This window comes from Marmota flaviventris, chromosome 10, assembly GCF_047511675.1.
Source record: "Marmota flaviventris isolate mMarFla1 chromosome 10, mMarFla1.hap1, whole genome shotgun sequence".
Taxonomy (NCBI): Eukaryota; Metazoa; Chordata; class Mammalia; order Rodentia; family Sciuridae; genus Marmota; species Marmota flaviventris.
In genome coordinates, this window is record NC_092507.1 from 105,226,800 (window position 1) to 105,241,163 (window position 14,364).

At 47.2% G+C, this 14,364-nt stretch overlaps 1 protein-coding gene across 2 annotated transcripts in view; it reads right to left on the bottom strand.

Annotated features, from left to right (window-relative positions):
- Positions 1-3,933: 3,933 nt before the first annotated feature.
- The window catches only part of Syt6 (synaptotagmin 6), a 61,056-nt gene continuing 50,625 nt past the window's right edge, over positions 3,934-14,364 (bottom strand). The window contains exons 5-7 of one of the 2 annotated variants that reach the window (XM_027940288.2): positions 13,087-13,258; positions 11,788-11,938; positions 3,934-6,645 (exon numbers count right to left, since the gene is read on the bottom strand). In XM_027940288.2, coding sequence (XP_027796089.1) covers positions 6,574-6,645; positions 11,788-11,938; positions 13,087-13,258 — 395 coding nt within the window. In that variant the 3' untranslated portion in view covers positions 3,934-6,573. The remainder of the gene's footprint in view (positions 6,646-11,787; positions 11,939-13,086; positions 13,259-14,364) is intronic. The other variant, XM_027940292.2, reaches the window with a different exon arrangement.

Below are 14,364 nucleotides of genomic sequence, written 5' to 3' on the forward strand. Positions count from 1 at the left end.
CAGGATGGCTACTATCAAAAAAACCAAATGTGGGGGAAGATGTGGAAAAATCCAAACTCTGCACTGCTGATGGGAATGTAAAATGGTGCATCTGCTATGGAAAACAGGATGGTGGTTCCTCAAAAGGGTAAGCATAGAATTTTATGACCCAGCGTTTCCACTTCTGGATTTATACCTCAAAGAATTTAAAGCAAGAACTCAAACAGATATCTGTACACTAATGTTCATAGCAGCATTATTCACAAGACCCAAATGTGGAAGTAACATGAGTGTTCACTGGCAGGCGAATGAATAAACCAAATGTGATGTATACATACAATGAAACTTTTTGTTATTGTTGGTAGTGGTGGGTTTTTTTTTTTTTTTTTTTGGTACTGGGGATTGAACCCAGGGGCACTTAACCACTGAGACACCTCCTCAGTCCTTTTTATTATTTTTAAAAATTGGAGGGAGAGTCTTGCTAAGTTGCTTAGGGCCTTGCTAAGTTGCTGAGGTTGGCTTTGAGCTTGCCATCCTCCTACCTCGGCCTCCTGAGTCACTGGGATTACAGGCATGCGCCACTGCACCCAGCATACAATGGAATATTACTCAGCCTTAAAAATGAGGGGAATTCTAACACATGCTACAAGATGAATACATCTTAAAGGCATTTAAAGTGAAAGAAGCCAGCTGCAAAACAATATCCAATGATTCCACTCAGTGAAGTGTAACTCATATTGTCAAATTCATAGAGACAGGGAGTAGAATGGTGGCTACCAGGGGCTGGGGAAGGGAGGAAGAGAGAGGTCTTGTTGAAGATGAAAAAAAGTTCTTTATGAATGGATGGTGACAGTCGCACAACCACGTAAATATACTGAGTGCGGCTGAACGCTATACTTAAAACTGATTAAATTGGCAAATCTTGTTATGTTTATTTGAAAAGGCAAAGGCTGAGCTGAGAGGACGGGGTGGGGGAAGTGTAAATAAATGTGAGTGAAAATGGACTTTTGTGAATAGGATTATATTTAAGCCACTTGGATGAGTTTATTATGAAGAATCATTTTATAACACCCTCGATTGATCTGTTTTTGTTCATCCGAGTCTTCATTGATCAACTTGGCTTGGGTACCTCTCCATTGTTATTCACGTCACTTTTTTCTTCCTTTTTTTTTTTTACTTTCTTCTTCCTTGACCTCTAAATGTTGATGGCTCCTGAAGAGCCTCTTTTTTGAGGCTTCCCTTGCATGCAGGTACTCACGGAGCAGCATCCGCCTTCTGTCTTCACGTCTCATTTTGGTGTGTAAGCATTCTGCAAATTACCCTCTGACCTCTCTGCCAAGCCGCATCATGAACTGCAGCTGTCTGGCTAGACATCCCTCCAGCATCTCAAACTCAGTTTGGACCAAACTGGACTCATCGATTTTCCTTGTTCTGCTATTGCTGGTTTCTCGGGAAGACACAGAGCACCTGGCTTCCAAGTGTAAAAACAACACTTAGGAATCCTCCTTCCCTGTCTCTTGTCTCCCAGCTCAGCTCAACTGTGGCCGATTGCATTTCCCCTCGGCGACCCCTACATTTTGTTCCCTAGTGTAGTGCCTGCCCTGCCTCAGGCTTCCACCCCTCCTGAGTGGGCTTCTGTAGCCGCCCACTGCTCTCTGAGCCCCCTCTGCCCTTGTGGGCTTGCTGCTGTGAACTAGCCAGAGGGAAGCCAGGGAGAGGCTCATCCTTTTCCCTTGCTTGGGGACTCAGACTCTACACAGGTCTCAGCCTGGAGGGGAGAAGGGCAAAGCATAAATCAGAAGGTACTCAGTGGCTTCTGGTTGAGCAGTAGCCCAGAGAGGGGAGGGGGTTAAGCAGGAAGTGGCTTATTCTCAAGATGGGGCAAGTCTGGTGTTTCCAGGGGATGGGCCCTTTGGGGAGCAGGCACCAAGTCAGCAAAGGGAAGGGGGAAATGGGGCAAGTTCCCAGGAGAGGTGGTTAGGGTACTAGGCTGGGGCCAGGGCTAGAATGGTGGTGTGGAGCTCAGGACAGGGGACAGGAGAACCTCAGGTGCAAGTCCTGCTTTCTGCCTGGCTGGCCAGGGCAAGTAAGGTGTTACTTCAGCTGGAGAATGGGACTCACGGTCTCCCCTGGATCCAGGGTGCTTGGCAGCCCTAGGAACTCCTCTGTTCTGGGTCTTCACTTGTTTGGACCCCCAGCCTGGACTATGCCTCTCCCCTCCCCAAGTTCCATATCTCCAAATCCCACTCATTCTTTTCTTTCTCTCCTCCTCCTCCTCCTCCTCCTCCTCCTCCTCCTCCTCCTCCTCCTCCTCCTCCTCTTCTTCTTCTTCTTCTTCTTTTTGGTACCCAGGGGCACTTAACCACTGAGCCACATCCCCAGCCCTTTTTATATTTTGTTTAGAGACAGGGTCTTGCTAAGTTGCTTAGGCCCTCGCTAAGTTGCTGATATTGGCTTTGAACCTCTGATCCTCCTGCCTTGGCCTCCCAAGCCACTGGTATTCCAGGTGTGCACCACCATGCCTGGCCCTACTCATTCTTAGAGACTTAGATCAGATGCCACTTCTTTCTGGAAGCCTTTGCTCATTCTGCAAGCTGTGATAGGCTTTCTTGGTATCTTTAACTTTCTTTTTCCCCCTCCCCTATTGTACTTCTACTTTCTACCTTGAACTATTGTCACTTATGGCGATTTTACTAGACTGAAAGCTTTTTGTAGGCAAGTTTCCTGCAACAATGAATAGAGTTTCCTTTTCTTGGTTTTATGGAATCAGCTGTTAGTAGCTGTCATCCTCCACAGGTCTGTTAAGTTCACTGTAGTCTTCCCGAGGGTTGCTCACTAAGTATTTCCAGTCTTCTTCCCCTGGGCACTCCAACCCCTTATGTTCTGGGAGGTCGGAGGTGAAGGGAGGTCAGTGGGTTGTGAAGAAAAGCAACACATGTTATTATTTTTTTTAACCAGAGCACTTAGGCCATATGAGATCTTTACTGTTCTTTTCCCTCCAGCATGGCAACTGAAGCATGAATGAGACCATAGCAATGTTTGAGATGTTGGCTCCTTGGTCATCCTGAGTCCCCTGAATAAATACCACAAGCAGGGTTCCCCTTACTGACCTATGGTGGGCACATAGCAAGAGAAATAAGCCTTTTTCTGTCACTGAGATCTGAAGGTTGTTATTGTAGCACAACCCAGCCCATACTGACAGACACTTTTACCCTGCTGGGTATTAGCTGTAGATATGAAGAGCTCATCACTGAATCCTGCTGGCTGACCTGATGGAAGGCACTAGCATGGAGGGAGTGGCCTCCTTAGGCAGCAGAGTGCTTCTCTCAGCTGTTCAGCTCCCTGTAGAGCACCAGTAATTTAGATGCAGATGTGCAGAAATGGATGTACCTTCCACTCTCCTCTCTACAGGCCACCTTCTAAATTAATTAAAAGCTGGGGGGTGGGGGGAGCAGAGAGGCTATTCTATTAAGTTGGGATGTTCTTTTTAAATTTTCGAGTCTGGAATAGTATTTTCCCATGGCTTTGCCAAGTTGTGTTTTACAAGAGTTAGCAGGATTCTTCTCCTGGTGGGGGAAAGCATTGTACTTTCCAGATACCAATGTGACCCACTTCCCTGGAGAGGATTCGGCATCTGGAGGGGCTGCTTGTATTGCTGAACAGCTGAAGGAACAGCAGAACCTGTGTCCCAAATGCTCTGTGAGCCGCAAGCCTGACAAAGCACAGGTGGGTTCTAGTCTGGTGGGGTGCACAGCTACTCCTGGGGCAGAGTAAGAAACCAACAAGCCCTTCTGTGTCCCCCTAATTGAAGGGAAGTGGTTATCTATGTGAAATGAACATTAAAACTAAAAGCTTGTCAGTATCCTGTGCGTGGGCTGCCTGCCCAACCTCAGGAACACAAAATGACAAGAGAAATGGGCAAGAGACAGAGATTTAATTGAATAAAAACTCCAGGCTGTGACAGGGGTGGGAAGACACAAAGCAGTAATTAACAACATAATTTTTTAAATGATGATACAATTAATTAACATCTTGGGTAAGCGCAGAGGGGGAGGGGACAGCCCAGAAACACTGCTAAATAAAGGAGAAGGGAACTTTGTGTTTTTTAAATCAACATCTGTGTGCAAATGGCCCTGGTTATCACAACTTCAGCAAAGCCCACAACTACCACCCAGGAGGATTCTCATGCCAGAGGAAGCAGAGGACAAATGAATCACTTTGAATTTCAGCGTATTCTGAAACTTGTATTTCAATTTACTCTCATCTGCAAGGGAAGAGATACTGGGCTAGATGATGAAGCTGGCAGCTCTTTAGGTCTCATTCATGCATCAGGTCGAGGACTGGCCTCTCCTGATGGCGCTGGGGTGTGTGTGTGTGTGTGTGTGGTGGTGGGGTCCAGGAGCCTTCCTGGGTGGGTTCCCATGCCTGTAGGAATTTACCTAGCCTGCTGGAGCCATAGTAGTAGTTGTTGGTTGGGGAGCTGTGGGATTGGCCATAATCTTTTCAGGAAATGATCTGAAACTGTTGGAATGTTTCCTTGTGGGAGAAAGCTACTTGGATATAAATCTCTCAGATGAAAAATGCAATCCCACAATTCACACTGATCACACTCCCTCCTCCAGAAGGTTAGAATGGGCCATCCTCTCCTGCCTAAGGGTTTATAGATGGCAGCTGGACATGCATTTTGAGCTCAATTCTGGGAGGAGCCTCTCACACTATTTCTGGGCTCCTTGTTAACCCAGGGAACTCAACTGTCCCCTTCATAGTTGCAAGACGTGCTGCATCTGCTCAATGATTAAGGTGGCCATCTTGATGGGGTCAGTCTAGAGTCAAGAAACACAATAGGAGTCTGGTCATGATTTTTTTTTTTCTCACTTCAAATGCAGGACTACCTGACTAGGAAGACCTTGCACATTAGTCCTTGGCCTAAAGCTCGACACAGAGTAGAGTTTAGATTCATCTGCATTTACTTTTCTAGGTTGGAAATTTCTTTTGCCATGATATCCTGTTAGCCCATCTGGTCACTTTTAGGGCTAGCAGACATTAGCTAAAGTTATATTGGCAGAGAAACCTGGTAACTTGGCTTAAAATGAGGGTTACTTTCTTAAGTTGCTCCTCTTGTGGCATGTGACATATATAAGAATAAGACACAAAGTGTGTGAATAGTTTTGACGTTCTTAACCTTCCACGGTTGGAAGATGGGGGTTGTTTCCTGACTTGCTTCTTGAATGTGTGGGACATTCTCGCAGCTCTGGAAGTTGGAACTGTGTAGTCACAACGTGAAGTGGAAACCCTCCTCCGTGTACTTCCCAGGACCATACAGACAGAGATTGAGCAAATCAGCCTAGTTATAGGGGTTGGTGTAAAGGCCACTACTAACACAACAGGAATGTGTCGTTACAATACAGATTAGTTCAAACATTTTTTTTTTCTCTAAACTGAATTTGGCCTAAGGTAGAGATCTAAAGGAAAAAACAAAAACAGACCCCTCACTATCACAAAAACAAACACAGAATTCTTAGTGATTTATAGAACTAAATTTAAGATGAGTACTGTCCCAGAGTCCATGGGGGTTGAAATAGGCTCAGGCTGACTGGATTTCAATCAAGAAGCTCCTCTTCCCAGAAAGAGGGACTCGAGCTGTGACTTGGACTTTGAAACTTCCCATCCAGAAAAGAATATTCTATCTAGGTTTTCTTTTGATCTCTTGAGGCATTGAAAAACAGCTGCTTGACACTTCATAAAACTACAAAGCTATGTATAATGCAGAAATCATTCTGGAACATATGCGCCTGTCTTTCTTTACAACCAAGGTTATTTTCGAGAACAAAGATCCTGTTTTCAAACAAATGTGATCATTAACTGTGATGCATCAGAAGACATATGGCATGGTTAGTTTTTAGCAGAATCATTCCTAAAGAAAGTGAGGAATCAAGATGGTTTCAGTTCAGGAGGAAAGCCAATAAGAAAGGCAAGCGAGAAGCCCCTGCACATCAGCAGAAGTTCACAAACACCGCAGAGGTCCTGTAATTTCAACATGGGATCAGGAGTCCGCAACTTGGTTTAAGTCACACCAGCGAAGAACTTCAAAGAGTAACACTTACTCTTGAATTGATTGGCACCGTCCCTGCAGGGCACTGAAAAGGTAGCCATAGCTCCACACCACTGCCTCCTTCTCCAAGGTGGCAGAGGTTGGGGGAGACACAAAAATCTTAAAAAACTCAATCTACCTCTCCTGCAAAGACCACTACTATTTTACATTTCATTTTACAGAACTAACTTCTGGGCTCTCCAACCTTTTTTTTCCCTCCCCTTATTGATTTTTGTTTTGTTTTGTTTTTTATTTTCTTCTTTTCTTGACAGCAGACCCATACAAAGTGAAAACCACAAAAACATCACCTGGGAGACAGAAAAGACTAAGACAGATCTGACCACACGACAAGTGTCTCGGCCTTGACCTACACAGGAGCAGTTAAGACTCTGGAGCGGCAGACGGCCACTGCGCACCGTGGTTGCACAACACTGCATTTAGACGGCTGAACAAGTGCGAAAAGAACGTTGCTGAGTCCCATTGGTGTGGCTCGGCCTCGTGGCTCATGGCGTCGGAGGTGGTTTTGGAGACGGGCATGAGCTCTCGCTGTCGAAGCTGGCAGCTCTGCCCTGCCACTGTGGGGAGGAGAAAAAGCGCCAGTTACTGATCGCCAAGGGAATTAACGTTGTAACTTCCAAAACTTAACTGGCCCATGCACTGAATTCACCTTCCCCAGCTTTTCAGTAAGCTTTCTTGAATTTTGCTGTCAGCCATGCAAAAACATAAGGAAAACAGCTTACAGCTTCTAGTTTGGAATACTTGATTTAAAAAAAAAAGAAAAGAAAAGAAAAGAAAAAGAAAAAAGACTACTGCAGAAGTAACTTCGGCTCTCTTCACAATGTAGAGTGTGTGTGTGTGTGTGTGTGTGTGTGTGTGTTAATAAGGTGCTACCACTGGACCATTTCTGAGTGCTTCAGCCATTTTTCACACTGAAAATCAGATTATGTTAGCAGCGAAAGAGGCAGTCTGCAGAGTGTGGCATTACTGCCAAGAACCCACGATCATGAATTATTAGCAATTTGTCTGGGAGCTGTTAGTACAGCAAAAGGAAAAAAGAAAAAAGCCTGATATTGCTTTGGTCTTGGGCTCTCTTCTTTGGCCTTCATGTATCCTACGAGCATTCACACCGGGCTTGTGAAGCGGTAGGAGGTATGAGGACAGGGGACCCTTTCCCCTTTGGGCCCCTCCAAACCCTTTCTCCTCCCCAGCTCCCTGACTCCCAGATGGCCTCCTCTCAGCCTGGCTCTACCCCTCTGTGGAAGTGGGTGATGCAATGAGGTGTAATGGAGTGAAGGAGGGCTGAGGGCTTCAGATGGAAAAGCCAGTCATAGCCGTAGCAGTGTCTCCCAGGCAAGGACCGGACCCCATGAATATTCTTGACCTGTCTGGGGGTGGCGGAACTTCAGAGTGAGTCAGTGTCCCCTGCTCACTCGCCCTTTCGTGGGCTTAGGAGACGGAATACTCCCTTAATGCCTGTGAGACCCGGCTCGAGTGAGGGATTTTAGTAAGGGGTCAAGATGGTCTTCTGAACCCCAAGGGCAGCCTTGAACCTCCTTCTTCTCATGAGCTTAGGGGGTCTCCATGGTGGAGTGACAGGGCTGAGTAGAGGTTATAACCGTGCATTTGGGGACCTCGGGAGGTGACTGGAGGAGGATATAGTTCCCTACTCAACATGGCTGTTTCTAGGCAGAGCTGAGCCACGCCAGGAAGACTAAGTGGGAAAGTCACAAAGCTGAGGGGAGACCAGACCTAAGGCACTACCTCCACGACCCCAGACCTAGGGACAGTCTGCATTGTTCTTCTCTGGGCCCAATTCTGCATGGGTTCCTTAGTGCTCCCTTTATAGGCCAACCTGAAGGTCTTTACAACTAACCAAGCACTGGGCAATCAGGTATCGACGGCCACCATTATATGACCTAGACCTGAGCAATCTCAGCACGTCAGAATGGACACAGGCTTAGGATCTTCCAGTCTAACCCTTTTGTTCTTGCAAATAAGAGAACAAAGACACAGGTGGTGTCAAGAGGTAGTCAGTTAGGGCAGAGCGAGGACCTGAAACCAGGTCTCCTCACTCCCAACTGGGTGCTCTTTCCCCTTCATCCTGCCTCTGTCTTAGCACGTGGCCATACTAGGGGAAGGAGACACAAAATGTAATAAGAAACCTAACCTCCTTGGGTCCACACCAGGTACTTACTCCTAACTCCAGGTGGTAGTCTCTCTGCTTTGCAGCATCCACGTGAATGAAATCACAACCGAGGGTTTCCCTGGTGAAATATTTTAGATAAATAAATGCCTGGTTGTTGAGCCCACTGTGACTTCTGACTCAAGTGTTTCTTAACCAGAAAGTGACAGAAGACGATCACTAATGCTTTCATTTAGCAGACCTTCATTTTAGGAGCTGGATTTTTTTTTTCTTTTTTCCTGTTCCAACCTTTAATGTCAGTGAAAGGTACATTGTAATTACTGGCTTCTCCCCTGGGTGAGCCTGCTACTTAAACAATCTGATTGATAGGCCAGGTCAGAGGAGAAAACACGAAATGGCTACACAGAATACCTTTTTACCCTTATATAACAGCCCAAAGAATAGTCACACAGAGCATAATTGTTTATCCAGAACAAATGAAGAAGGAACACTGGCTCTCCTGCTAGTCCCTGATTTTGCCCATGAAGATAAACAAAGGGAGGAGATGAGGTTCATGGACAATGGAAAGGTGAATGATTCCCAGGCTTTTGGAGATGGCTCTGAAATAGCACAGAACCTGTCCCCTCCAGGCGGGAACTTATTGTTCCAGGGGGAGGGTCTTTTGTTCTGAAAAGGATCACATTCCAGCAGAGATCTAAAATCTCTGGCAGATGATCTGAAGTTGGCCTTCCTGATAAAGCACCTTGGAGAAAGTCACTGGTCAACCAGGCCCTGTGTGTGGTGGGAGGGAAGGGGCTGGCGCTGCAGCTGGGGAAGGGCGCTCATTGTAGCTTAATGAATTTTTATTCATGAGAGATCCCAGCAGGGAAAAATACCTTTTCAGTTAATTTGTTTCCCCTCAACATTATTTTAAGCACCAAACCAGCACGTAAGTATGGTGTCCTCTGTTCTCATTAATAAAAAAAAGAAATGATCACAACACTTGAGGCTCTGCTGAGAAAGGTGCAAGATAAATATGGAGTGCTTACCGATACGATGCCATTTATCTTCCCGGGAGCTGGAGAAGATTTCTTTATGGATTATACAAATAGGAGATCTAAGTTTCAGGAACAAGGCTCTTGCTCAATGGCCAGAACAGAACCAAAAAGAAGGCAGAGTGGGAGCTCTCAAGGTGACTGAGAAGATGTGTGTTCAAGCTCAAAGCTTCACGTGAACCCCAGAGGTTCACTTAATACCAGCCTGGTGGGGTTTAGATGCATTTTTACAAAGATACTTAAAACCGTGGGTGCTAAAAGTGTCAGTGAAAATTCTATACAAATACATACTATTGCTATCCTAAGTTGCCGAGATGAATGTCATTTTTTGCTTCTTTATACAGAGAAATGATCAGCTGAGCAGAAAATGGTAGGATAGCAGGGGTGGGAGGGGCAGTCTCGGGCACACAGTGTGTGAGGTCAAGAAAAAAAAATAAACCCAAAGGATCTGAATCAATTTATTCTCTTTTCGTTTTCCATATACTGTTACTTGCCTCTTACTGTCTCATCAAATATTCATTTTCAAGGGCTTGATTCTACATTATCTTTCTTTCTTTTGTAGTCTGGACTAGTGAGTCAGAGTTCTCAAAGAAACAGAATTTGGATTCAATTATTTGACTTAATTAGGTTGTACTCATTGTCATTCGGGGGCCCAGTTCTGGCACCTTGGTGGTACCCTACACCCCTGCTCCGGCTGCTGCTCTGACCAGTTATTTCCTTTGCCAAGGGTAGACCCAGCCTGGTAAGCCTGATGGATTATGGTAAACACAGAGTGGAGGTGAGAAAGTCAGTCACAGTGCAACATGTGGGCTCCTGGGCCCAGTGGTCACTTAGGGTCCACGTTTCCCTAAAAAGCAAAGATGGGGAAGGGGGTTAGCTGCAAGGGGTCTGCTCCAGAGGTATCTTGGCTGCATTCCATGCCCTGCCCCTAAGCCACTCTAAACAGTTTAGTACGCTTATTCTATTCCTAAATATTTCCACAAGATGTGGGGGCAGGTTATCATGGCCACTTCCTGGGTTGAATCCACACTGCCTTTAGTGAGGGCCTAGATTGTCATCAGGTTGCCTAGGGTTCTGCCCAATAGCGCCCCCTGTGGCTGGTGGTGGGTACCTTGCCCCCACTGCAGGGAGGCCCTCCTGGAAGAGAGGGGAGGGCTACCTTAGGGTAGCTGCAGACAGAGGGTCTGGCCGCATTAATGCTCCACAGCTGTGGGAAAATCAAGACAACCCTGAGACAGAAACCCAAGGCCTCAACTGACAGGAACTTGGATCTATGCCTGAGTCCTTGATGCTGCCTTACAGGCCATAGGTCAGGAGCTTCACAAAGCACAGGCTCCCTGGAGAGGTAAGTCAAAGGGCCTGGCTCCTGGGAAGCCACCATCTCCCACGAGTTTCCTTGTGCCCAGTTCCCTCAGCTCCCAGTCTCTCCTGGCATACTTCCTACTGCTGTAAAGCAGGTGGAAATGATTTGCCCACCCTGAGAAGGAAAGGAAGCCGGCAGGTCCCCCCCGCCCCCGGGTTTTTCCACGCCTACCTTTTCTATATCAGAGTAGTGGGAGGGGGTAACTGTTTTTCAGGTGAGTTTGCTTTTAAATTGAGGGATCATAGGATGGAAGGGATAAAGCTTTAAAGTTTTCCAATTTTATCCAGCTCTCTGGACTTAGTAGGGTTGAAGCCTGTTAAGATGAGAGAATAAACGCCCAGCTTTCTTGGATATACTGGAGTATACGATATTAAAAAATGAGCTTCCAGATTTGCCTGGTCACCCCCATATCCCAAGCCAATTGGGAAAAAAGCAGGTCATCAGAGTGATAGATCAAAGGATCTTAAGTTGGTGGGGTCTGGTGGGTAGAGATGGGGCGTTACTCAAAGGGACATTTTCTTGGTAGCTGAGACAGAGTGGCAGGCTACAGATTGTACAGCAAGTCAGGAGGGGCCAAGATGGAAGCCCAAGTCTCAGGACGCCCAGTCCACGGCTTTGATGGAACCCAGCTTCAGCCAGAAAGTGTGACACCTTGAGGCCACACTCCTGCCCCCCCCCCCCCCGCCCCCGCAATGGTGAGAACCAACCTTCACGAGAGGAGGAATCTGCTCTATGGCCACACCTCCAGCCAGTCTGTGAAAACTGCCAAGTGACTGCTGGGCTTGAGCCCCAGGGAACTCACTGTTCCCACAGAGGTAGAACTTCTTGCCAAGTTCTGATCTCACCCCCTCGGGGCTCTCTCCTAAAGGACTCACTTGGCCCACCAGCTTGGTGAAGGCTTTTTAGGCCTGGCACAGTGGCCTGCTGGGAAGTCTTCTTCAAAGTTTTTATTTTCCATTAAGAACTCACTGTTGCTTTCAAACGGCTGACATCAGGGCTGTTTGCCAGGCAGCCTCCGCATTCTTTCCCCGTCTATGTGTTATGCACTGGGTGAGAAGCATGTGGCCCCCATGCCCCCTTCCCACCAAAGGCTGAGGGAGGCGCAGCAGCCAACTGCCATTCTCCAGCCCACACTGCCATGCAACAAACATGCCAGGGACCAGGTGACCTCACCCACCTCTTTGAAGGATTTCTTTACTTCCACCAAGGAGTGCCAGTGTGCGATGGGCTTCCGTGGGTATGCCAGCATCTCGTTCCAGTGGTCCCTGCCCAGACCTTCAGCATTGATCCCCACACGACAGACTCCTATGATCTCATTGTGACCCACTCTGAGGGAGAAGCATAGGTCCCAACATTGGCTATAAGACACGCTGTCAGAAAGGAAAGTCCCTCCAGGTGCGACTCTGCCCAGTGCATCAAATTCTGAAACGGATGCCTGGGGGGGGCCTCGGGATGTCAGCGTCTGGGAGACTTTGCCTGGCCTCCTCAGGTGAGGGTTGGACATGGAGAGATGAACAAAAGGTTATAAACTCGTTTGGAATCTCAGGACACAGTTGCAGGTGGCCCGACTCTGGAAACTGGGAGAGTTTGTCTCTTCCTTTATTTGACTTAAACCAGCATACTACAGCCTCTCTGGAGACATCTTGGAAATAAATCAACCTGCTCTGAGCATCGTTTCTCCATGTCCCCAGGGGTGGGGTGTGATTTATTCACTCAGGAAGAACGTGAATCATCACTCAAGTCTGTTCATGAAGCATCTAGTATGCCTGAGAACTTGAGCTAAAAACCCAGGATAGAGGGTTTATTGTATGGTTTCTGCCTCCAGCTAAAGTAACATTTGGACAGAAGGGGTCATGGGGGCTGGAGTAGTTGGAAAGTGTTTTTGAGCCAGTCTTGATGGGAAAGCAGGAGAAACAGTAGAGAAGGAATAAATTCAAGGAAGGGGAGGTCAGGTGGGATGGATCTGCTGGGTCAAGATTATGGACAACAGGAGCCATTGATGGATCTTGAAAAGGGCAGGACCAGGAAGAAAGTGTCCAGGAAGGTGTGTCCTTGGTCTGTTTGCTGGATCAGGAAAGGGAGGAATGGAGGTTCAATAGCTATCCTAGAGTGAGAGTGGTAGCAGTCACAGATGTGGAGAGGACAGAAAGGTATTCTAAAGGACACATGGTAGGTAGGACTTGGTGCCAGGTGGACCAATAAGAATGGTGAATTCAGGGGACGCTGACTGGTAAAGTTGCCTCATCAATGGAAACAGAGCAGCTGGGAGAGGAGGCTGGAGACTTTTGCTAAGGGGGAGTCTGCACTCTTTCTCAAACTCCTATGCCCTTCTTAGGTGGAGCCAGAGTTGAAGCCAATGCCAATGGGCGTCTGAGATCTGAACCACAGGTCAAGGTCAAGGAGCCCTATGCTGCATTGGAGTGTGGGGGGGGGGAAGAGGGGCAGGGGATCCTGTCCCTCTGGGACTGGAACCTACCGATCGTAATCCATCACTGAGATGAGCAGGCTGACTTGATCCATGTTTTCTGGGGGAATGTCAAAGATGATGGCCTCATTGTAGACAGGATTGAGAGTGTTCTTCTTTATGGTTGTTTTCTTCTTCTTCAGCCTCCGCCCATCACAAAGCAGGGACACTTTGACGTAGGGATCTGTGCCAATGGGGGCAGTGCAAAGGGAAGGGAATGTGTTCAACAGATGTCCTCAAACATCATTTGCAGCAGAGGCACTGAAGCCCTAGACCTGCTGCTGCTCCTCAGATGGTATCGGTAGGTTGTTGAAATAATTAAACCACCTTGTATTTATGTAGCACACCTGTCTCCGAGGAGGCTCTGTGCTTAATAAACAGAATCTTTAGCTACCTCGGTATTCGTGGGAGACTGCTTAATGGGCTTTCACTAATAGGGAAGCCAGCCCCAATTCAGACAGGACACTTGCCCAGGGGTGTGCAGTTCCTAGCCCTGAATCTCAGTCCCACAATGGCTGGCTGGCTCAAAAGGCTATTGAAGCTGACAAAAGCACTGTTTCTTTCACCTATATGGAGTCTATGGAGTGGTGTGTGTGTGTGTGTGTCTCTCTCTCTCTCTTCTCTTTGCCAACATCATTAACCAAAGGATAAAGAGGGTAAAAATAGAACTCAAAGATGGCCAAGAAAGAGCCACATGTCAGAGTGCAATGAACAGCGACAATCGCAATGCCGTTCACGTCCTCCCCACCTGACAACTTGATTTTGGGTCCCAGTGTCCCAATAATCTCATTGCCATTTGGCATCAAGAAGGAGGAAGTGGCCCTGCTTTCTGCTTCCCTGGAAGCCATTTCCTGCCAACTTCTGAACAGTGGAGGAGGAGGGAGCTTTGGCCAGGGGAGGGAGTGAGGTGGTCTCCTGAGACTCAGGGCAGCTGGTTGACATTTCATTTCTCAGTGGGATCTTGGACGCTCTCCATCCTGCAAAGAGATGTCTTTTTTATTAAACTCCATGTGCCTCCTGATCCTGTCTCTTTGTTAGTTTTCTGAATAGGTATTTCACGGTCATCACTCTACCCTGAAATTTTCTTCTCATCCAAATGAAGTGACACCTATTGTATCTCATAGCACAGGTGTCTTGGTCACCGTCATAATTAGTATTTATGTTGGACGGCTCAAGAAACAAGAGGGTGACTCACAGGTAATAATAGCTGTTGAGATGCTGATGTGCCAAGACACCTTTATGCCCAGAAGCCAGGGCTCATGTGAATCTGTCAGGAGGTGCTAGTCAAGG